General features: G+C 36.5%; 1 protein-coding gene across 5 annotated transcripts; it reads left to right on the top strand.

Annotated features, from left to right (window-relative positions):
- The first annotated feature begins 1,336 nt into the window (after positions 1 to 1,336).
- On the top strand, positions 1,337 to 21,835 carry CLK4 (CDC like kinase 4). 5 transcript variants are annotated; one of them, XM_004326027.4, is made up of 13 exons: positions 1,337 to 1,495; positions 4,292 to 4,452; positions 9,045 to 9,267; positions 10,325 to 10,415; positions 10,814 to 10,880; positions 13,685 to 13,801; positions 13,894 to 14,060; positions 14,267 to 14,361; positions 14,612 to 14,741; positions 17,511 to 17,593; positions 20,342 to 20,421; positions 21,149 to 21,239; positions 21,321 to 21,835. In XM_004326027.4, the coding sequence occupies exons 2-13, from the start codon at positions 4,292 to 4,294 to the stop codon at positions 21,459 to 21,461; spliced, it is 1,446 nt and encodes a 481-aa protein (XP_004326075.2). In that variant the 5' UTR covers positions 1,337 to 1,495; the 3' UTR covers positions 21,462 to 21,835. The 5 variants fall into 5 exon arrangements, with proteins under 5 accessions (XP_004326075.2, XP_019798557.1, XP_019798556.1 ...); XM_019942998.3 differs by lacking the exon at positions 21,149 to 21,239; XM_019942999.3 differs by lacking the exons at positions 1,337 to 1,495; positions 10,325 to 10,415 and adding an exon at positions 6,362 to 6,507 and having other exon boundaries at positions 4,315 to 4,452.
- The last annotated feature ends 3,805 nt before the right edge of the window (positions 21,836 to 25,640 follow it).

Below are 25,640 nucleotides of genomic sequence, written 5' to 3'. Positions count from 1 at the left end.
TTAAAATTGTAGATGCATAAATGGTGGCTATTCCAGGTGAGAAGAATAACGTCTGTTTCATTCTACAGCATAAAGAATTTTCACTTCCAATTTTCCAATTATCTTTTCAACTTCACTTCACTTCTTAACATGGGGTACAATCTCCATAACAATTCAATTTATCCAGAGTAGGTGGCACAAGTTTTCTACAGTATTAGGTCATGAAATGACAGTGTCCTCCTTTCACCTAACAAGGTACAAGGTACAAACCCACATGCTATTGGATTTATGCCCGCAACAGTCCAACCATGCCCTCCCAAATTTGATTTCTGACTTTCTCTTTTATCCATCGAATGTTTGTCAGAACACAAAATCCCCTTGACACTTTTCAGGACCAACCCTACCTGACTCTTTCCCAGCATTTGTCACTGTCAGCCTTTCCCTCATTTAAGCCCTTCTCTCGCTTACTCTGACACCGCAGTCTTGGTTCTCCTCTCCTTCTGATCATTCCTTCTCAGACTCTTTTCCTCTGTCCCTTAAGTGCTCCCCAGGGCTCAGATTTTGGCCTTTTTCTCTCTTCTCACTCTACACGCTCACAACGGGAAACTGTCTGGGGATCCTTATAACTGCGAAATACCTTATCTGAGGTAAGCAAGCCCCTTAACGGGGCTCACTAGCTCTCAGACATTACTCTGCCTTGGTTAAATAAAACTGACTCACAGGAATAAATAATGGGGAAAAGTTTGTTAGGGAAACTTCCAGCTACCGAATCTGCCCAGGAGGCAGGGACCACAACAGGAAAAATTTTGTAAGGAGTCTCAACTGAAACTTATTTTTTTGTTGTTTTTTATTAGGAACACAGGCCTTAAAAAGATAAGCACTTCTGAGCTTGTTTCCTAAGACATCCTATTTATCGGAATCCATTTTTAGACAGGACGTTCCAAGCGGGCTGGACTACACAATCGCGTTCACTGAGCTAACCCCAGCACCAGCCTGGGCCGGTTTGCGGCTTGTCTATTGCGCGGTGGCTCTGCCTGCAGTTCAGCCGTGGTGCGGCCCACTGGGGCGGGAGAGCAGGAAACGGAGCCACGGTTGCCTCTGCTGAGAGGTGCTGCATTCAGAATAACTCCTCGAGTAGCAGCAGACACGTGCCACAGGCTTAGGGCGTTTCCTCCCGGCTTCACCCAGGTTCTCCCACAACGAAAACAATCTAGGGAGTTGCCTCAGCCACCACACGTCTCGGAGCGTGGACTGCTCCGCCCGCGCAACCGCGTGGTGGAGGGCGGGGCCCGTCCCTGACGTCACACAGGGCTCCGCCCCTTAGGGGAGAGGCGGGAGCGCGTGAGCTCTGTTACGCAGGCGCGTTCGTCCTTTATAAATGGCGCTAGAGGCCGACGGTGGGGGTGTAGGGAGAGGGTGTTGCCGCCATTTTGTAGGATGTTTGTCGCAGCGAGTGGGAGAGAAGACGGCGGTTTGGTGACAATTACTGGCCAAAGGGCCTTTTACTTTTGCGGAGGTAAGGTTTCGGATAGGGTGTTCTGGGCTGGGCGGTTTCCCAGTCTTTTAGGTCTCGAAGCCACGTGTCGGAAAAAGGACGGGATTCGGGGCCTCGGCAACGGGGGTTTCTTCGGGGCACAGCTCTGTTCGTGGCATTTGAAACCTAAAGTTGCCCAGGTGTCATGGTAGATTTAAAATCCTAGGGCGGAAAGGCCTCGGCTCTGCTGCTGACTCTTCTCAGAGAGGCCAGGTCACTCACATCACGGCTCCTTAGGCCCGTGACTCGTCCCGCCGATCAGGGTGAGACCCTGCGAGAGCCTCATGGGGCAAGTGTTGTCCTAGATCAAGCCTTATTCTGGGTCCCTGGCCTCGGCCGTTTGCAGCATTCTGGGATTTTCCGAGGTCAGACTTATGCCTCTGAGTGCGCCAAAGGCCCTGACCAGGTGCCCTGGCGGAGAGGCGGGGGGTGGGGACTGGGCGTCCGAGGAACTGCTAGTTTGCGAGTCCAGGTGGTGGAATTTAGCTCGTGCTTGTGAGAGGTAAATACGGAGAGGCTCATCCTTTGTGCGAACTGTTTTTTTCCTAAAGTGGAGCATAGTATTGTTGCATCAGATCTGCATTTCTGATACTTCTGCATCACACTGTCCTTGATTACTTAAGTAACCGTGAAATGCTTATACTATTCTTAGGAAACAGCGCTCCAAACTGACCACGTCAGCCACCTGGTCTTATTTTATAGCTATCTTTGTATGATTGTGCTCCATACATACACCCACAGGCTTCTTGTTATCCATTACATACAGTACTCTTGGAGCCATCTAATCATAACTTTAACCTATATAGATATTTTAATATAGATAACGTAAAATTGTCGGGTAATACAGGGTGTTAAAGGGCAGTAAATCAGGTTCCTAAGATGGATATAAACATCCGATGTTTATTGTATCTGATGTTTTTATTGAAGGATGTCCGATGATTCTAACATGTAGGATTCTTTGTTAATTAAAAATAGTGTGATAATTCTAGATAGTTTTTCTTTTTTTTGTGTGCGAAGGAACCTAATCTGTGTAACCTGGATCTGGGATTCTTCTCTTGGCCTCCTGAGAAAATATTTCTGAACAGTAGTGGTGGCGGGGGGGCGGGGCGGGAATGGCTTCCTAACAGCTGAATTAAATTTAAAGTAATGAACTTGGCTAGAGAAATAAAAACCTTTGGCTCTCCCAAGATGCTTATTTTAATATTTGCATATTGATAACTGTGGTTATTTAAGAATTCTGCCTTGGTGAGCTAGTTATGGCCTACTGACAGTAGAAGGAAAAAAACAGAACTGAAGCAGACACACATGTTTTGCAAAAACTGCATAATAGTCATAGTAATAAACCTCAGTCATCAGATGTTGTAATTTTGCTTGCTATGATTTAAGAATGCTTAACTAAACAATTTTAAAGAGTTCCTGTGTGGTTAAAATACAATTTGGGTAATTGAAGGGTCAGAAGAATTCCACTAGAAATATAATTTTTTTTTTTGATGGCTTTTCTGATGGTCTTTTGGCTCAGGTTAATTTGTAATGTCATTTATTTCAGTTTCCCATATTCAAATGACTATGTAAATCAGAATGCTCACTTGTCAATTTCCAGTGAGAGCCCTGAGTAGAGTTTTAGGATTTTTGTTGGACCTAAGAATCAACAAGAGAAGTGAGTTAAAAGATCTGAATATTTGGTGGCTTCGGGCTCTGATGGCATGATACCTACATTTTCTTAGGGAATACCTCCCAGGAGATGCCTCATTTTAAAGTCTTTTAATTCATTTGAAGTCTTTTAAATTTTTTACTTGAATTTGTTTGCTTGTTATTGAGTCATTTGGGCTAACTGAAGGGGGTTAACTAAGTTGGTTTTGCTCCATTTTACCTGTTTTCAGCTCCTTGCTGAGTTGTGAACCTCACCCTCTTCAACAGTTTGGACATCACTGTTAAAAACTTAACTGCTTTGTGAAAGAATTAAGATGGGAAGAGGCAGATAGGGATGACATTGTTAGAACACAGATCCTGATCCTGAATGGAACCTGTGAGGATGTAGATGGAGTCAGGGAATTGTAACAATTATCTGATTTCAGTGTGACCATATTCATCCTTATAGGTTGATTTCTTTAGTCACCCCAGATCTACAACAAATATGTTTAATTTTAAGAATGGCTGCAGGATGATCTGAAAATAAACAGTCATCTCCTATATTCAGTATCCCTAAGTGTTTCTCTGACTTCAGTTATTTGTATCACAGTATTTCGACAAAGCTGCATGACACTTGTGATATTTGTTTTAAATTAGTTCACATTTAAAGTTAACATCAATAACTTAATAATTTGATTATATCAATAACTTAAGAGATTAGTAATAATTTACCATAGAAAGAAGGTAATGATAAAAATAAAACCAAAAAAGTTATTAATTTCTAGCTAGATATTGTTGTCTACTGAAGGCTCTAAGCCTGAATCCTGACTCTTTTTTTAAAATGGCAGTTAGCAAGTGTTAGTTGAAGATATGCACCAAGCTGAGAATTTATCCAGAAGAATTGAAAGAAAATGTATTAAGGTCTCACAGTGTTATCATTTAGTACTAGGTGTGTATACCACTTAGAATCATCTGACATACCAGTGGGATAGTGCCTCCATGCCCTGGGAACCATTACCTACGAAGATTTTAGAACCTGTACAACCCTATGTGCTGGGGTTTTTCTATTTAATATTAATGTGAAATATTTTATTTACTAAATATAACCATCTGTAAATTCCACAACTCACTTTTCATTTCCATTAACAGATGAGGCATTCCAAAAGAACTCACTGCCCTGACTGGGATAGCAGAGAAAGCTGGGGACATGAAAGCTACAGTGGAAGTCACAAACGGAAGAGGAGATCCCACAGTAGTACACAAGAGAACAGACATTGTAAACCACATCACCAGCTTAAAGAATCTGATTGGTAAATTACGCTTGAACTAGTACCATTTTAACACTAATAGTTTTAATGACTTGTCATTAGCTTATATAGCTTTCATCTGTCAGATTGTTTTATAAATCAGTCAACAAATACTCATTCAGAAAATATTTACTGAGTGCCTATTATATGCTAGACACTGCTGTGAATAGAACAGAGTTCCTACCCTCACATATCTGTGTCCATTTCGGAGCTGTAGGAGACAGTTGATTGAGTCCCAGCTGCCAGTAATATAGTTGGGGGAAATGAGACACACAAAAGTTAAGTAAGTGATTAAAGGACCAGTGAGTGCCTTTAACTTGTATGTAGTAGGGAGAGCTGTACATTGGGGCACTTATTTAGGGTTCCACAAATGAGAGATAATGAAGGGTGGGGAAGAGTTCATCCAGATGAGAAAAATAGCATGTGGTGTGTGAGAATGTTAAAGTGTGTTGGGGATTAGTTGCTTATACTGTATTCTACAGGTTATATTTGTAGATAAGGCCAGTAGATATGTTTGGGATTTTTAGAAGCTTGGCTGTTGTAAGAAGGGCCTCAATAAAAATTTCCAATGGCATGTGTCCTGTTCTATTGTATTCTTACCAGTGTAAAATTTGGAGGTAATACATTTATATAGAATTGAAGGAATTTTTCAAGTTCCTAAATGATTAAACAAAGCCTAGGTGAATAGAGTTTCTTTCATTCTGTCCTCCATTAATTTCCCTCTCTCATTTGTTTTTGTTGGTTCTATGTTTTCTCCTTGTTTTGTGCAGATGTTCCACTGGGACTGTTTGCCAGATTGCTTTCTAAATTAGCCAACTGGGGTTACTTTAAAAAACAATATGTAATTTTTTACCTTCTCCATGCCAAAACAGACTTGTTCTGTAGAACAGTGAGCTTGTTGGTAATCAGTGCAGACTAATCATTCTTCACACACTATCATATGGAGGGAAGAGGGAGAATCTATGCCAGGATTTCAATGACCTGAGCTAATTAATGTATTATACAAGAATATCTGTACCCTATATTAAGATAAATACAAAATACTCTGTAAGGCTTAACATATAGTACTAACCATTCATGGATTTATTATGCATTGTATGTGTAGAAAGGAAGTGATATGAATGATGAATGATATGAATGATGAATGATATGAATGATGAATTCATATTCATAATTAACCACATAAAGATGTTACTGAGTCAGTGCAATAACCACTAGGCCAATAGTTTCTTCTTTGATATTGGCACCAGAGATGTCTGGTGGTAATTGCTCTCTAATCTGGAGTAATCTAATAATCTTTTTCAAGATTCAAAACTTTACAAGAGTGTTTTTTGTAAAATTATTGGAAAAAAATGAAAAATACAGAAGCGTATAAAGAAGGTACGCTTGGTAGGATGCTAGTCCCCCATTTGGATGTAAAGTTATTTCTTCTTCTTCTGAAAAATATTTTTGTATACAAATCTTTGCCTCTGAATATTTCCTGAAAATAGGTTCTAAGAAGGGACAGTTTCAAGTTAAAGGGTGTGAACTCTTATAAGGCTCTTGCTACATATTCACATATTTTTCTAGAAAGTTTGTACCAAGTTACACTCCTACGACATGCTGTCACCAGTCTTGCCTATTTTGAAATGCCAAGAATAGTGTTTTGTTTTATTTGAATTTTTAAATTTCTGCTGAATTTGTCCTCTGTCATGTGCTTATTGAACACTTGAACATTTTTTTAATTGAAGTATATTTGATTGTGAACATTATTTTTGTATTCTTAGCCTATTTTTTCTATTAAAGTGTATTTTTCTTATGATTTATCAGCGCTTTTATTGGTTATCAATTATCTTACCTTTTTTCATATATATTTCAGAGTGTCTTTTCTTTATGATTTGTAAGTAGCCTGTGAATTTCTCCCTTCCTACAGGCTTAATCAATTCTACACAGGAAGACTGATGTGGCTGTGAACACTGTGAACACATTTTATATCCTTAAATGTCTTGTTGTAACATAGAGTATCAAGCCTTAAACCAGTGATTCTCAAACTTTAGTGTGAATAGAATCACTTTGGAGGTATGTTTAAAATGCATATTACCAGATTATTCAGTGAGTCTGACCTGGGGTCCAGGGATCTTCATTTTTAAAAATTCAATATTTCGATATTGTTAATAAACAGACCACCCTTTGAGAAACACTGTTTTAAGCCCTTTAGCCCGGCATACAAGATTTTGGATGATCTGTTCCCAGCTTATTTATTTGCCTATGTTCCCCTATGTGAAAATTGCTCTTGCTGAAATTGTCTACTTACTATTTCCTAAGTAACATGTAGACAAACTCATCTCTAAGCCATTCTGGCTAAAAGTACTCTATAAATGTAAGATGGTAATACGCCATTTTTCTTTCCTGGCATTTCTTCTACTTCCCACTTTGCCCAAATCCTGATTTCCCTTTAAGATGCAACTGTTCCCTTCTTTTTCATGAAATCTTCCCTGACCATTTTAAGCATTTTGAGTTTTTTCTCCTAAGCACTCATATCCAGGCTTTCAACATTTCCTGCATTGTTGAGTTTTGTTTTATTCTTGTATGAGTAATCTCAAACTGAACAGTTATTTGTTGGCAGGGATTTTGCCTCATATATATTTTTTACCTTCCACAGGACCTGTGTGGAAATAAAAACAAATGCCCATAGCCTCATTAGTCTTGGCTGTTTTGAAGAACTACAGTGAAATATTCACTGGACATTCAGTGAATATTTTTAGAAATTAAATCAGTCTGTTCATCCTGTTCACTGTGTCCATATAGCCTTTATAATTCTGTAGACTTTGTTTATATAATCTCTAAGCCTTGGTTGTTGTAGGTTGAAGAGGTCCTCATCTTTTTAGTTTATCCTCATGGTATTACTTCACTCTATGTTTGTTATTCTTTAGATTATTTATGGATTATCAGCAGCTCTAATTTCATGCACTAGTCCAGCTAAGGATTATTGTGTTAGAGTTTTCCGATAAATTTTAGACTTTTATGGGAAGGATGCCTTACAGAATTAAACAGATGCCCTTTAGAGTATGGTAATTTCTAGTTTGACGTATTGTAGATCTCTCCCTTAACGGTTCCAAGCAACTGATCAGATCCCTGACTTAGACCCAGATTTAGACCCTAATATCCTGAGTTGTTTCTCCAATGGCTAGAACTTAAGGCTGACACTGGGGAAAGGGGGTTTCTGCATCTCCCCAGCCTGGATTTGATGCCAGCCCTGTTGAGTAGCAGTTTTAGAGATGCTTCTCCTTTATTTCTGTGTAAACCAGCCTCCTGAGAAAACAAATGACAACATATTCTGGGAAAAAGAAAGAGGTTAGTGAGGGCAGTCTGGTTAACATCTGTCACTCCATTGCTTGTCAGGATTATTTTAGCTGGTGTGTCTGACTGGGCAGGTGTCCCCTCTCTCCCTCAGTGCTCCATGTGCACTGAGGGATCTCTAGAAGCTTCACACTCTGTTGAAAAGGACACTCATCCCAGGTAGAGAGGGGGATGGGAAACTGGGCCAATTGAATCTTTTTCTTTCCATCAGATCAAGGCTGCTTAACTGGAATCCATTGACTTCCTGAGGTCCATGACCTCTGAAATTCCTTGCCAAGTTTTGTTTATGCATTTGTGCGTTTCTTAGGGGAGAGGGTCCATATCTCTCAATGAGATTTTCAAAGGGATCTGTAGATTCAGAAGTTAAGCACTATGGCACCAGATGATGCTGTTTTTCCTGAATTCTTGTTTATTTCACAAGCAGGAGTGACAAATTCAAAATGCAAAGGGAAGTAGGGGGTTGGGAAATCCTAAGCAAGCAATTACAAGAACCTTTTCTCATTTGAGGGGGATATATTTTAGATATTTTTGGCACATGAAGCAGCCTTCAAAAGCTGTGTTGTCTATTTCTCAGGGAGATACAGGAAGCTCGAAATAGAGGAGAGGAGATGGAATAGGTGGTGTGTATAATAATACTGGCACATACAATAGGATTTAGAATGTGCTCTACAACCATGGCAAATCATTTTCCTTCTAGGGATCTCAGTTTAGTCATCTGTAAAATGAGAGGCCTGAAATATATTTAAGATTCCTTTAGCTCTAATACACCTTTCATGAAAGAACTCTGTGTGCCAGAGATACCTAACTTACATTAAGAAGGAAAGGAATCCTGTTTTGCCTGCCTCATATTGTGTGTGGCTCTGAAAAAAGGAAGAGAGCTTAGTTACAGATGCATATATCACAAGATTGATGAATTTCAGAAGAGCAGTTTTGTGAATTTTTGGTCTTAACTTTCCCCAGAAGGTAAAGGGACACTTAATCAAGTAAACACTGAATATGTTGAATGATTTGACCCAAGCTTTGTTCCTTCATAGCAGTATATATTAATAGAGATATGTTCCCCTTTACTTGTTGGTTAAAGTAAAATTACTTCTTAAGTTTTGTGAGTTAAATATAAATTCTAATTCATCAATTTGTATTTTTTTCTTTTATTGAGTTAGCTGTTTTAAACCAGGAATTCTTGAGAGAATGTTTTATTTTAACCACGTTATTCTAGAATGAAGAGAGTAATTTTAAATCCTTTAATGTGTTTGCAGTCATTATTTAGAAGCAGGGTCCTTGAATGAGAGAGATTATCGGGACCGGAGATACATTGATGAATACAGAAATGACTACTGCGAAAGATATGTTCCTAGACATTATCACAGAGACGTTGAAAGCAGTTATCGAATCCACTGCAGGAAATCTTCAGTCCGAAGCAGGAGAAGCAGTCCTAAAAGGAAGCGTAATAGACACTGTTCAAGTAATCAGTCACGTTCGGTATGACTGATTTTGTTTTTATTTTGGGTGGATACTTATTTGTGTGTAAAAGCTCTTACTGAGCCAATAAATTTGAAAAAGTTTATAATACTATATGAATATAATTGTGTTTATATTACTTGAATCCTTAAAGGAAACTTCCAAATTCTTACAACTAATCTGTATTTATTAGTTAGCCCTCATTTGCCCACATTTACTCATTTTCTGCAGACCAGATCATGAGTTTCTTGATTTTAATGTTAAAAATATTTTTATCTTTTATAACATAATCATACGAAAAGATGAAGCACCCATCTTTTCTTTCATAAACGTTTTTTACTTTAAAAGAAACCCCTTTCCCAGTACTTGGAGACAAATGTAGAAAGTTGCACTGGCGGATACTTACCCTGTGTATAGCACAGGCTCCAATTAGTTCCATTGGAGTTCTGAAAGTGGGTGCTGAAGGGGAAATTATTGTCCAGAAAGCCTGCCCTTTTTTTTTTACACTCATGAATCTTCACTTGTTTGCAGTAAACTATGAATTATTATTTTCCTCCCCAAGTTTTCTTCAGTAGAACTATCATTGATTAGATCGAACATTGACATTAGCCTTTATTTTCCCCTTTTATTTTAATTATGTTTAAAAATATTGCTAAATATCAATTTGAACTAATCTTGACATTTTAAAACATTTTCCTGACAAACTAGACATCTCAACTCACAGCATAGGCTATTTTATAACAAGAGATTAATAGATCATGACATTGCATTCTTTAAATTTCAGACTTCAATTAAGTCAGTATTTTAAAGAGACAATTGTGTTGTTTTTTTCTATTGCCACTTTAAGTATCTTATCTGAAAATCTGTTCCTTGCCATGTTTTTCTTCTGTAACATAAACTGTGCCTTGTGAATTTCTGGGGACTGAATTTGAAATTGCTCCTGCCAACTGTTCGTGGCCTGGTGCTTATCTGAATGCCTGAATATCTCCCCGCTGAATGAATTGCGTATTCTGCCCTGAATTCACTCTGATATATTGATTGGCTGGATGATCTTGGTGCTGCCCACTTGCCGTTCCAGAAGAGCCACCGAAGGAAAAGATCCAGGAGTATAGAGGATGATGAGGAGGGTCACCTGATCTGTCAAAGTGGAGACGTTCTAAGAGCAAGATGTATAGAATATTTTTCAACACTTTTTAAACTTTTCAGACAGAATAATCTTTTTAAGAATAGTTTGTCAGCGGGGGGCTAAAGAACTCTTCATTGCTTTTTTGTTTTGTTTTTCGTGGGTTTGTTTGTTGTTCTTTTGTATTTCTTCTTTTCTATAGAGTTTAAATATTTCTACTCTAAAGTTCCAAAATAATCAGTGGAATTTGAGATTAGAGCAAGAATGATAGCTCTATCTAAATTATTTTTGTAGCAGCTGAAAATAAAATAATTTGACTGCTGGAACCTTAATTATGCTTTAATAGAGATCATTTGAAAATATTCCACACTTAAGCATTCATTATTTGAATAACTGATAATTTGTACGCAGGTACTTACACTTCTTTCTCCCCCCTCACTTTAGATGAAATCGTGGACACTTTGGGAGAAGGGGCCTTTGGCAAAGTTGTAGAGTGTATTGATCATGGCATGTAAGTTTGTTGTTTTTCTTTTTTGAACATTCTGATATTTTTGGTGGAGAAGGATCCATAATTTAAATGAACTGGAATTTAAGTGGTAACTATGTGTTTTCCTGGGAGGTATAAGTATTCAAAAGTTCTTGAACTGTGTATGATTTATTTACCGTAAGTATGGATTTTGATCAAGAATGCTAAGAATTTTTATCAGATGGAGTTCATTGAAATTAATGTGAATGTTCAAGTGAAGAGTTTCCTAGAACTTAGGTCCTTAGCTTTCTATAAGAGATTTAGAGTGCTTTACCCTACTTTTGAATTGCAGAGACAATAAGTTAGCATGTCTAATCTTCTTGGTTCAGAAACTTTTATTTCCAAAGGAAATGTTTTCCTCTAGGATCTCTATTCTGTGGTTGCAAGTTTTTATGTAAGTGAATGTCTTAAAACAGTTTAGTGGAAACTGCACATTTCTAAATTGACATCTAAACTTTTCTTCATAAAATAGTTGAGGATGTAATTTCCAGCTTATTGTAAATGCTGATTTTTTTAAAAAAAACATATCTCTCTTTTTAAATGTTTGGAGGAATCTAAATACAACAGCTTGATACCTCCTGTCATCCACGAACAAACTTTTCTTGAATACTTAGAAATGCTGTATCCTTGAACTTACTTTTACTTCATTTTTCATAGAGAATATTATCCTAAATGTCTTTTATTATCACCCTTTCCTCTCTATGACAAAAATGTGAACATAAAGTAAAATTTTAAGATATTTTGAAATACTTTGACTTAGGAAAGTTGCTAAGAATTCCCATATATTCTTCACCCAGATTCCACAAATGTTAACATTTTACAGTATTTAATCATTCTCTATATTTACATGTTATATGTATTTTCAAGTTTTGCCAGCTCATCTACAGACCTGATTCCCATTTCACTAGTTGTCCCATTAAGGTCTTTTAAAAATTTCTTGAGGTTCTAAGACTTGAGTATTTGAGATATTCCAATGAATAGTATTCAATTGATCAAGTACAAATCTGTTACAAATTTTGATACTTATTAGACCTAAAACATACAGTTTGAAAATATATCTTTTATTGAGATGGTTGGGGCCTTTAAAAAATGAGTTCATGTGTCCATAGATAAATCTTACTGTTTTAGCATTAAGTTTCCATTTTTCGTTTTTTTTAATTGACAAGTAATATGAAAGCTTGTAAGTTTAAGGTGTATAACGTTGGTTTGAAACATTTATATACTGCAATATGATTACTATAGTAGCATTAGCTAACACCATTATCCATTTTTCATTTTTATAGCTATTAGCACTGTTCATTTTTATAGCTTATTAGCAGTTAGAAAACTTGGCCATATGATTAAATAGATGAGACTAGAAGAAGTTTTGTCACAGCAGTTTTATAGTAATTCTTGTAAGTCTTGAGATATATGCTATACATCATAGGGAGATAAATCATTAAAAATTTATTTTGATGATTATATATCAGCCCACAACTTCATTGGGGCCTTGTCAAAAGAAATGAGTTTGGAATAGGTTTGCTATCCAACCACTAGAAAAATTTGTTTGCCTCAAAGATTTTTTTTTTTTTATAAACAGCCTAGGGCACAAACCTTACCATATTAATTTCGTGTGCATGGGGTTCTCTTTTGTAATGTGGGAAGGCCATAGTGAAAAATGCAGGGTTGACTGCTGGCTTGTATTCAAGAAGATCAGGTTTAGAAAAGAGGACAGAAGGAAGCTGAAGATTTGGAAATCCCTTTCCTCAAAATCATTTATGGCTTTTTTTTTTGGCCGCACCACGTGGCTTGCGGGATCTCAGCTCCCCGACCAGGGATTGAGCCTGGGCCTACGGCAGTGAAAGCTCATGTCTTAACCACTGGACCACCAGGGAATTCCCTCTGTACTTTTTAGGAAGTATTACAGATGTCCCGGTCTAAAACACGCTGCCCTACATTGTTGCTATTTATACCTATTCGCATCCGTGAATGCACTAAACATTTTTTTGGCTTCATGACTTATTGGTGTCTCCTTTGCCGGAATTATCTAACAAACTGATAGTTGTCTTTCTTCTCTGAAGAAGTCTAAGCTCCCCTCACCCTGATGGTTAGGCTCTTTCTTCTCTCTACTCCTTATACCAGGCACTTCTAACCTTATGATAAGTTGTTCAAGTGTCTGTCTTTTCCATTAGACTGTGAGGTACATGGGACAAGCCCTTTTTAACACTGATTCCAATGCAACATCTGGCACAGTCGCTAGCCTGGTGAATGAGTGAATGCTTTCAGCAGTAGTATGTTCTATTCAAGGTTTATATTTTTATCCTTTTTTTTAAAAAAAACTACTTATAAAATCTAGGTAAATTTAAACTTTTGGAAACAAACATTAACGTTGATAAGTATTAAGAGAAATCATCACTCCGTATAATGTATATTTTGTCAAAATGTTTCGAAAAAATGTTTATAGATCTGCTATAATATACCCTGAAAGATGATTTTAGGAAAATAGCATAGAATGATTGGTACTTAATAAGATTATGCTTTAGAGCAGGGGTCCCCAACCCCTGGGCTGTGGACTGGTAGGAACTGGGCCTCACAGCAGGAGGTGAGCAGTGGGCGAGCAAGTGAAATTTCATCTGCTGCTCCCCATAGCTTGCATTACCACCTGAACCATCACACCCTCCCCCCACCATGGAAAAATTGTCTTCCATGAAACCAGTCCCTGGTGCCAAAAAGGTTGGGGATGGCTGCTTTAGAGGATACATGTCTTCAGTGCCCTTCTGTACATTTACCATTTTCATTTTGTTTTTAAGGGGTGGCATGCATGTAGCGGTGAAAATCATAAAAAATGTGGGACGATATCGTGAAGCAGCTCGTTCAGAAATCCAAGTATTAGAACATTTAAATAGTACTGATCCCAATAGTGTCTTGTAAGTAATAAACTTGGAACTGTGATCCATTATGTTACATGAAATAATCAGAATTCTGTGAACTGAATTATTTTTATTCTGATCTGTTTTAGCCGATGTGTCCAGATGCTAGAATGGTTTGATCATCATGGTCATGTTTGTATTGTGTTTGAACTCCTGGGACTTAGTACCTATGATTTCATTAAAGAAAACAGCTTTCTGCCATTTCAAATTGACCATATCAGGCAAATGGCATATCAGATCTGTCAGTCAATAAATTGTAAGTATACTTGTTAAATTTTTAAATACCAGTAAATTAAAGGTTTTATTGTACAAGCAACATATCAAAACATTGTCACTAAAAATGCACATTGCAAGTAAAGATGAAACCACTTTTGATCCCTACCTCTACTACTAATTCTCCTGTCTTCCGGTACAGATTAAATTTGTAAGTGAAACTAATAATGTCTTTTTGTTCTTTTGTAGTTTTGCATCATAATAAATTAACCCATACGGATCTGAAGCCTGAAAATATTTTATTTGTGAAGTCTGACTATGTAGTCAAGTATAATTCAAAAATGGTAAGTTACACTTGTTTTAATTTTGGTAGTTGTCTTTAAAATTAATTTAGCTTGGTGATCCTTGGATGAGGAATTTTACCTTTGAGGCTTATTATATCCTGATGTTTAACCCAAAAAGGGTAATCCTTTGCCTTTCTCATGGGGTTATTTTGAAAATCAAAAAGATAATTCATGTGCAAGCCTTTTGGATAGTGCTATAAAATATTTCATATCTTTATTGATCTTTGTGTTTACTTAACTGTATCTCTAGAAACGTGATGAACGCACACTGAAAAACACAGATATCAAAGTTGTTGACTTAGGAAGTGCAACATACGATGATGAACATCATAGTACTTTGGTATCTACACGGCATTACAGAGCTCCAGAGGTCATTTTGGGTTAGTAGATACCAGACTTCCTGATATTTTAATTGAAAAAGAGATTTTTTTTCTCTACAGCTTTTATTGGGGGGCAGGTAGTTGGGGGATAGCTGTAATTTTCTTAGCAGTGTACAGAAAATGTTTTCTGTTTTCATAAAAGCTGTCTGGACATTGCTATAAATATTTTTCCTGAGTGGGAAAAATGTGATATCATCTGTAAAGATATTCCAGGTTGTGGTTATTTTTGAACAAGTCAGTCTTACAAGATCATAAGAGAACAAGCTGTATTGGCTAAGTACATGACAGCAGTATGATTTTGAAGCAATGTGGGCACCTCTTTTCGTCTCATCACAAATCATGGTGCTGGTGAAAATGCTAAAGATTGGGTTGGCAGACGTCTAGATGTAGGGTGGATGGAGGTTAAGAGGAGAAGAAAGAGGGACTAGTCTAAGAGGAGAGCTTCTTTGATCATCTTTGACATGAGAAAGCATAGAAAGGAAAATTAGTTAAGGTGCAGGGTTTTTAAATATTAATAAAAGGGAGCTCAATGAGGGAGAGTGCGTCTTATGCCTCAAAATTTAAAAGTTCGAGACCAAGTCATGTTGATAGAGCAAGGAAGTCAGAAATGGCTTTGGGGGCTTGGAGACAGTGGGAAAAATTCAGATCAGGTGATATTGGGAGATAGTTAAATGGTATAAACATATTACTTCACCAAAAGTAAGTTTCAACCGAGGTTGGATAGTAAAACATCTTTGTGGAATCAGTCTTTTCCACTTTTTACCTTTTGTCTAAGAGGACTTGGTAGTTCAGAATATGAATGTGAAAGCAAACTAATGATGTTTACCTAGAGTAGAGAATTAGTAAAAGGGACAGGAAATTAAGAATATTATGTAGTGCTGGCTAATAGAACTTTCCATGATGATAGAAATGTTCTATATCTGCACTACCTAACATGGTAGCAATTCGTAGCCACACGTAGACTACTGTGTACTTTCAGTATAGCCAGTGTGACTGAGGAACTGAATTTTAAATTAATTTAAATTTTAGATTTAAATAGCCACATGTGGCTAGTGGCTACCAAATAGGATAGCACAGGTTTGGAGCTCATCTTTGAGATTGATGTTACTAGGATTTCTGCTTAGTATGGTCTGAAAGAAGCTGCTGTGTTGCAGTAGTTTAGAAAGTGTATTCATGGTTGAGGACTGAAGGCTGCAATGAAGGTAAAAGAAAAGAGTGTGGGAAGAGATTGTGGACAGAGATGTATTTTCAGAGCTTAAAAAGAGATAACTTGCTGTGTTTTATCAATTTTAAGAAGAAGATTTTTCTCTACATTTTAACATGTGAGGGAACATAAAACAATTGGCATTTTTTCTTTGTTATTGGTTTGTAAAACAGTGGTGTATCTTACAGTTAGTTAATGGCCTCCTCCTAGATTGCGTAAGATACAGTGATTCTTAGTAATAATACAGTCCCATGCGTGGCCAGGCTGGGGATAGTTGATATAAATCTGAAATTGGGGTTATTGGTCTTTAGGAAAAGAAATGAACAGATGGGAAGATTAGAAGGGTTCTTTGTGTGTTTGTGAAGTGTTACTCCTGAGGATTAAGGCAGAATTAGGTTGAAGAGGAAGATGTTGTCAGTTGCTACCATTGAGGAGGGCAGTTGGTCTCATGTCTTGGGTGTTGGTAGTAAACAGAAGTTGGTAAAAGTGAATGATGTGAAATTCCAAAGAGTATGAGAGCTGACGCATAAGAGAATGAGGTAATTTACAGTCACTTGGGAGAAAGCTGGACTGGGAGACAGGAGTGGCTGGAAAAGAAAACTTTCATCTTATATCCAGGCTCTGTCATTTGCAGATTTTGTATGTGTTACTGTAAGTAGAAACCATGCTCCATTATCCTTTTGTTCAAGTGATAAGTACCATGAGGGTTAACAAAAATGGCTAAATCATAGTCAAGTTCCTTGAATATATTGTTTCTTCCTTTGTCTTTAAATTCAGTAATGTTACTGAAAGTAATTGAAATGTCTTTTAAAGTAGGATTTATTTGTACATTATTGTTTTATTAAAAACTTAATCTTTAAAAGGTTAAAACATGGTTTTATGGTTTACTCTTTTCCTTTCTAATTAGATATAGACTTAAGGCTAGGTGTTTTTTTCTTTTCTGAATAATGTTACTCTTGAGAATTCTGAAGGAGAAAGTATATATGATCATATATAGACAACCTGAAAGTACATATATAGATACCTCTCTATGTGAACTTTAAATAGCTATATAATTCTGCTTATGGGTGACACTGCTTATAATATCCATTATAATTCTTACATAATTTATGTGACACTACTATTTCTTTTAATGGAAGAAATAAACTCAGATATCAAGCTAATGGTAATTGATGAGGGGTTAGTAATTACATTCTGAGGATAATTATTGATCTATGTTTGCACTAATAAAATGTAAAATTTCATAGAACAACCGTTAACTGGGTATAACAGTGCTCCTCATTGCACAAGCAATTCAGAGACTATGGAATATATGCTAATCCTTCTTATTTTACGTAAAATGCTTCCTCCCCCAGGTTAAAATACTGTAATTTGATACAAGGATATGGAGGACTGAAAGCATAGTGAATAATGTTTGATATAAAACTAAAAATGTAAACCCTGAATTTACTATCATATTCTCCTAAATAGGCTATATAAAGAGAGCACCCACATAGGAAAAGATATTGTGTATTGGCAATTAAAAATTGTTGCATAATACAATGTTTGGTTTTGTTTTTAAATAGCTTTAGGTTGGTCTCAGCCTTGTGATGTTTGGAGCATAGGTTGCATTCTTATTGAATATTACCTTGGTTTCACAGTCTTTCAGGTATGTATTTAGTAAATGTTATTTACTGATTCATTATGAGCTTTAATGTTAAAGGCATGTTAAAGTTTTGGTTTCCATATTGGAAAGTTGCCATAGTGTCATTATTCTTAAGATTAAAACTTACATGTGCAAAATAGTCATCCTTCTCTAAAACCATAGTTGAATGAAATACTCCCAGTGAATGGTCATAATTCATTCTGCATGTGGAGCTTTTAAACACATGGTTCATATTGACTTCATATGATCTGTTTTATTGTGGTGCTCCTTCATAAATTTACATTAGTGTTACTATGGTCAGTTTTAATTCGGCTCTGGTTATGTTGCACTTTTATTAAAAGAATTCAGAAACAGTAAGTTGTATTAAGCATCTATGACACCCTAGGCACATTTCTAAGCACTATGTGTATAAAAATTAAAAGACAGCATCTCTGTCCTCAAGGAAGTCATACACAGGATAGACATGGGAAAACGTACAGTACAATGTGATACTTGCTATAATGGAACCATGTAGAAGGGAACCCAGAAAAGGTGAACGGTTAAGTTTCCTTAGAGAAGGCATCACTGAGGAGTAGGGAGTTTAATCCATGCTATAAGGAAGAGTAAGAGTTTGTCAGAAAACTAGAGTGTGTGATGGCCATATCAGGAAGAAATGGTATTCATAAATGCAACAGGCATAAAGGAAGCTACTCTAGTTGAGGAAGGATGAATAGTGCTGTCAAGAGTGTCTTGGATAAATAGGAAAATGGTGTCAGTAGGCAAGTACTGGTTCATAGTGGACTTGTTTGCCATAGAAAGGCATTTGTTTTATCCTAGGAGTCAGTGGTTTCCAAATGTAGACTGGTTGGTCTAAAATGAAAATGATTTTGTAGGGTTGCCATTCTGGCTTTCATTTAGAAATTATCTCTCCTGGTTTTTTGGTATTAAAATGTTCTTTCTGTGAAATGGTAATAGTTATTGGCTTACTTGGCAGAACAAAAAGGAGAAAATGTTATTTAGGTCTCTACTTTTTTTCCTCATAATTTTGCTTATGTCAGAAAACTAGAAGTCTTGAAAGCTTCAAGTGGTGTAACCATTGAAGAACTTTAAGAGGGTTGTGATTTGATCAAGGTGTGTTGTTAGATGGGGTGAGGGTGGATAGGGAGTTCCTGGCTAATACTATCAAGGTTGATTTGAGGTTATGGCAATGCAGGATGAGGAGGGAGGAAGCTGTGATGAATTATAAGTCACTTAGGTGGCTGCTGCAGAATATATGTGTTCACTGCTGTGGGGCACCTCACCAAACTTCTGTCTACTCTGTAAAGATCTGTTAAAAGTACTCTGAGATTGTAGACAAGTTTGATATCTAGAACATAGCTGTCGATCATTTCTAGGGGGTGGTGTCTGGTTTTGTGGTAGTAAGCTATAGGGTCAAGGAAAAAGTTGAGCACAGTGCATGCTTTCTTCATTCTGACACATATAAAATCCTTCAGATGGTTTTATGATTGTAAATCATTCTGAGATCTTAAGCGTCGATTATTAACTTTGGTTTGAGATGTGGTTTATATTTTAATTCTACCCTCCAAAATAGTCTTCAACTAAGGAACTTTTTGAAGATAATGGAGCTTGTATTATTTATTCCTGTCACGAATTAAGAACATTTTGAAAGCAGTGTGCTAGGCACAGTAGCTAATGGATTTAAAAAGCATTGCACATAGACTCTGCTCTTCAGAACAAGGATTGGCAAACTATATCCTGTCTGATGCCTGCTTTAAAAAACGAAAAAGAATATGTGGTAGAGACCATTTGTGACCATCCAAGCCTAAAATATTTACTATCTGGTCCTTTACATAAGAAGTTTGCCAGCCTCTGCTTAGGAGTGTACCATTTAGTTTAACAATTTATTCTACTTTAGCCAAAGCTCTGTTAACTGTGTAATTTAAGAATATGAGTTTTGACTTGGGTTCACAGCTCAGGTTTCCTCATTGATGAGCTATGTGAGCTTGAGCTAGTATCTTAACCTCTTTGAAAGTTATGTTCCCACATTCCTAGCTCAAGGTTGTTGTAAGAATTATTGGGACTGTGTTTTTATTGTCTAGGATTAGTGTTACGAAGTTTCTATCCATTGGGTAATGGAGGTTAGTTAAGCAACCGATAAAATGAGTAGCCAGGTTTTTGGTAATCTTCCCCAGTCATCCCTCAGTTAAACAGTGCAAGTAATACAAATAAGGAAAATCTGTTCTGTTTCACATTAAACAAATTATTCCAACATTGTTAATCAACTGTACTTCAGTAAAATATACTTAAAAAGTTGTTCCTCAATCAGCTATACAGACCTTACCAATCCATTTCAGAAATCGGACAATCAGTATAGCTCATTCAGTTTTTTTCCATCTTTGAAGTAGAGTGTAATATAAATTGTATAGCTGTCTAATCTAGTCCTTTTATGGAAACACTATTTTCTTTTTTTTCTTAACATTTATTTATTTACTTTTTTCGGTTGCATTGGGTCTCATTCTAGCACGTGGGCTTCTCTCTCGTTGGGGTGCGCGGATTTTCTCTCTCCAGTTGTGGTGTGCAGGTTCCAGAGTGTGTGAGCTCTGTAGTTGCGGCTCGCGGGCTCTCTCGTTGTGGTGGGCAGGCTTAGTTGGAAAGTGGATTCTTTACCACTGGACTACCAGGGAAGTCCCGGAAACACTATCTTCTTGTGTTTTCCTTTATGTGCATGTAGGGAAATGGAAAGTGCTAAGTTTCTTTTTCCTATTTTTTTAGACTCATGATAGTAAAGAGCACCTGGCAATGATGGAACGTATGTTAGGACCCATACCAACACGCATGATTCAGAAAACACGGTATGCTTTTTAAGATTAAAGCCCTATATTGGGTACATGCAGTGGCCTATATTCAAACTATAGAAAACCCATCTTTGTTGTTATTGCTTATTCCAAAGACTGTAGATTTTGAATTTTTTTTCATGAAGTCGTTTTTGAAAAGTAATGCAATATTTACTTTGTGATCCAGTAAATAAAGTGGTGTTTTTATACTCAAGGTAACCTTTGCATAAGTGTTTTCCTACGTTGATTTAAAAATAATACATAGAGTAGTAAAAAGAGCTTGATTTTGGAGTCATATCTAAGTTTGAATTCCAGACTGTTGCAAACCACATGTATGTCTTTGGACAAGAATACTATAAGTGGTTTCAAAACATAGCTTCACCACAGAAGTCATCCAGGGAATTGTTAAAGATTTCCAGCCCCATACCAGACCTAGTGAAATCAGAATTTACAGGAATGGATCTAGGAACCTCTGTTTTTGAAGCTGGCATTGTTTCACTTATGGTATTTGGGAACAACTTAGGTGGGATACTAAAACTTCAGAGGGTACAAGATTAGGAAAAATATCATATAAGGTAGCCGATATAATTATTGCTGAGATTTTTAGAAATTGTATGTTTATATATATAGAAAGAGAGATGTCTGTGGTTCCATCTTTTCCCCCAATCCCCTGGTGGGGGCAGGGCAAGCATGTGGGATTTTGGGGGGTTTGTTTTTTTTTAATCCAGACGTCTCTTTCCTATAGGAAACACAAGTATTTTCATCATAATCAGCTAGATTGGGAGGAACATAGTTCTGCTGGTAGATATGTTAGGAGACGCTGCAAACCATTAAAGGTAAAACAACAAAAAACAAAAAAGAAACTGTTTTAACTATTTTTTAATGTCTTTCTTAAACAAAGTCATTTTTCCCCTCAGGAATTTATGCTTTGTCATGATGAGGAACATGAGAAACTGTTTGACCTGATTCGAAGAATGTTAGAATATGATCCAGTGAAAAGAATTACCTTGGATGAAGCATTGCAGCATCCTTTCTTTGACTTATTAAAAAAGAAATGAAATGGAAATCAGTGGTCTTACTATACTTCTCTAGAAGAGATTATTTAAGACTGTGTCAGTCAAGTCTAAACATTCTAATATTTTTGTAAACCTTAAATTATTTTGTACAGTTAAGTGTAAATGCTGTATGTTTTGTATCAATAGCATAATTATCTTGTTAAGCAAATATGGTCTTGATAATGAATGAAATATAAAAGCTAAAATTAATTTTCCTTTTTTGAGATTAATTACCATTTTTAAAGACCTTTGGAATATCTTTTGTGTCCAGCGATAAATGTGATTGATCTTGCTTTTTTGTACATGGAGGTTGACTCTTGGAAGTGATTTTTGTGTTTTGTTTTTTGTTTTTTTTGAGTAAAAGGAAATCTTGGCTACTTCATTCTTAAAAGAATATTCTTTATTTACCTCAAACTTTTCTTAGCTTTAGAAGTTTTTTCTGTAATTGTTGAACAGGTAATAAGTATTATTAACTCTAGGTAGGCAGGTATTAGAAACCAAAACCCATAGGAACTGTTTGCTGTTGGAATTTCATTAAATTGTAAGTATTGTGTTCTTTTTCATTGGGTGATGTCAGTGGTGGTAAGTAGCATTCATGGAAAGACATCCAACTTGTGCATCGTAATAGGTTAATAAAACCACATACACACTTCGTTTAAGATTAAAGTCTAACTGGAAAGTTAGCTTGGAAAGTCCTGTTTTCCAATGGCTATTTATGTAGTTAGTCACAAATGTAGAAATAGGAATTCTGATGACTGAAGTTTTTGTTTTTAATGCCAAATCTTCAGGAGTCTAGAAATTGTCCAATATCTGTTTCCTTACCATATGAAGTATAAATACTTAAACCTCAGCCTATGAGACTTTAAGGTTATTATTAAACAATTTGTATTTAGGTTACTCTTTACTGGGGAAAAAAAAAAAAGATTTGATTGGAGAACACTTGGGAAGAAAACTGCAGAAATTTCCAGACCCTGATTGGTTAACATAATGAACTTTTTGTTTGTAGGTATTTTTTTCTGTTTACCTGTTTTCACATTAAAAACTACATGGTAAATATTAATTTAGTAAAAAAAAAACAAAAACTATCGATCAGTCTGCCAGGTAAAAATGTTTTTTGTTGTAGAATTCATGATTGATTATCCAGATAAAGGTTTTTTGTTAAAAGTATTCCCATTTCTGAAGTGCATTACCAAAGATTTGAGTTTTATCTGTATTCTGAACATAAAATGCATGTAATTTTTTGGTATGACAAATAGTGATACCAAGGTGGGTTTCTCTACATGATCCGCTGGTAGCATCTGCACATATAGTAAAGCTATGTTCCTGAAGTTGACTAGGAATTTAAGAAAGCTGAAATTTTGCCGTAGAATCACTGCATAAATTATGCTTAGGGCTCTGATGCAGCCTACATATGTTATATAACTACAGTCTACATATGTTATATGTTATATAACTATGTTATATGTTATAAGGTTTTTTTAAAGGAGCATTTGGTGTAAAGAAAAGGTTTTTCCTTAACACAGCAATGTCGTTACAGAGATTAAGAAGTCAGCCATCCTTTATTTTCCTCTCCATTTCCATACTGCTGGTGCCACTCTACTACCTAAGCCTCCTGACCTTTCCCTACAAGTGCTCCAAGTTCCCAAATTAATGTTTACTTTCTCCCCCATCAGAAACTCATTCCTTTGGAGTAGCTGATCTCAGGATATAGGAGGAAAGAAAAATATCCACACTATTTCTTACTAAGAAGTTAATGATTGCTAACCCCTTTCCCTGCTGAAAAGTATTTACATTCTTCACTAAGGGTATTTGCTAGTTCCTAGGCCTAATTCATGGAAGTTTAGGAATTAAAGTGAAACTTCAGTGAATTAGGTAGGATAGAAGAAAAGTTTAGTGGTGAGGATGGTATCTCTGGTATCATATGAGTGTCTACTGCTAACCTTCCTTCCCATCTTCTGTGAACTCTCAGGTTCCTACTCTTAATTGCCTTTTTCCTTGTACTTCTGAACTCAATTTCTGAAAGCGCCAGGTTTTTATTTGACAGTGTTGGGAGCTTCAGCACTAACAGGAAACGTTTAGAATGGCTGGTGTATAAATATGGATCGTTTGTAACTGGGTATTTTCCCTCATGATTTGATGTCTCATAGATTACTATTTCTAGAAATTCCACTGACGTCAAACCTAGTTTTAAAAGTGCAGCTAAATAGGTTATTTCCAGTGTTTTCTGCTACTGCTTATAGCTCAGGTGTTCTCATCCATGCATTCATCAAAATTTTTGGAGTAGACGAATAAAATTGACTTATCCAGTTGACAGTAGAAAAATACCCAGTGAAGTTTTGTAGTTCGTACAACTGAAAACTATTCCTCTGAATAATCTTGAAGGGCTAGATGCTAGAGAAATTAGAAGTGACTCAGCCACGACTCCTAATAATTGTGGCTGAATTGTGACTTAAACTCAGGTATCCTAGATTCTAGCATTGTGCATTCTTGTGATAATACAACTTACTGAGTTAAAAACTTAAGTTTGATTCTTGTTCATGGTTCTGTGAAATGGGATGAAATGAATGTAATGGCTAATAGTTTAATTACTTGGATTCAGTTTTTCTCATGTTTTTCTTTAGTAGTTGATACATAGCTTCAACCATCAAAATGGTTAAAATGGTATGATAATTTGAAAATATACTCTGTTTTAAGTAGATAGGCAGATAACCTGTATTTAAACTTATCTTGACATCCTGGAATGAAGAAACACTTTCAGCGTGGCCTGGCTTTTTAACTCATTTCCAGTTTGAAATTTCTGATTCCCACAAAATTTGGTGCAAGTAAGGTATTTTAAATTTAAACATCCAGGGACTTCCAGGGTGGTGCAGTGGTTAAGAATCCACCTGCTAATGCAGATGATGCGGGTTCGAGCCCCGGTCCAGGAAGATCCCACATGGCGTGAAGCAACTAAGTTGGTGTGCCACAACTGCTGAGCCTGAGCTCTAGAGCCCAAGAGCCACAACTACTGAGCCCATGTGCTGCAAGTACTGAAGATGGCATGCCCATGTGCTGCAAGTACTGAAGACCGCGTGCCTAGAGCCCATGCTCCATAAGAGAAACCACCGCAATGAGAAGCCTGCACACCACAACGAAGAGTAGTCCCCACTCACCGCAACTAGAGAAAGCCTGCACGCAGCAATGAAGACCCAACACAGCCAAAAATAAATAAGTTTTAGAAATTTTGTAAATTTGAACATCTAGTACTTTGTTTAACAAACTGCATTTTCAGGGAATTCCCTGGTGGTCCAGTGGTTAGGACTCTGCTTCCACTGCAGGGGGCACTGGTTCAATCCCTGGTTAGGGAACTAAGATCCCACATGCCAAGCAGCCAACAACAAAAAAAGGCGACCTTTTCAAATAGAACAGAAGAATTCATGAGTCAATAACAGTATTAATAACATCAGTAATTGTTGGCTTAGTAGGTTGCGCGTTTGCAAATAAATAGAAATAATTTTAATTCTTAAAAGTTGATCATTTGATCACGATTTTTGAGAAGTTGCTATATCCAGCTAAATCCTTAATCTAAAGTTTAGTTGGTTAATTGGTTTTATTTTTTCCATATTTTTATAGAGGGAAGGTAAAGTTTTAAGTCAGGTTGGCTTTATAACTCCTTGGCCAGTCCAGCCTTTGTGGCCAGTTTTATGTTAGTGATTATTAAAAATAAAATGCAAAAGTTGAATAATGAACCTCTATATATAGCCCAGCTTAAAAAATTAAAAACATTTTGCAAATTTTGTTTCATCAGTTCCCCAACTTATTTTCCTGTTGCATTTAAGTACAAATGTCAGATACCATTTCATCCATATTTCTGTACTGTATATCTTTTAACGTGAGTTTTTAGTGCCAGTATCACACCTAACAAAATAATTCCTTATCTGGTAGAGTCTATAAAGTTTCATGATTGTCTAAAGAGTTATTTTAAGTTAGTTTGAATCAGTACCGAGTCAGGGTCCACACATAGCTAATTTGTCTCAGATCTCTTAATCACTATGTGCCTTTTTTTCTCCCCTTTTTATTTCTTTGCTAATTGAAACTTGGTCATTTGTCTTGAGAGAATTTCCCATACTCAATATTTCATTGGAGTGGTGTCCTTTCCTCTAGTCCCCACTTATCCTGTAAACTGATAGTTAATGAAGTTTT

The sequence above is a fragment of the Tursiops truncatus genome, chromosome 3 (genome assembly GCF_011762595.2).
Source record: "Tursiops truncatus isolate mTurTru1 chromosome 3, mTurTru1.mat.Y, whole genome shotgun sequence".
NCBI lineage: Eukaryota > Metazoa > Chordata > Mammalia > Artiodactyla > Delphinidae > Tursiops > Tursiops truncatus.
The sequence above is the reverse complement of the archived record's forward strand: the minus strand, read 5'-3'. Positions and strand labels throughout refer to the sequence as shown.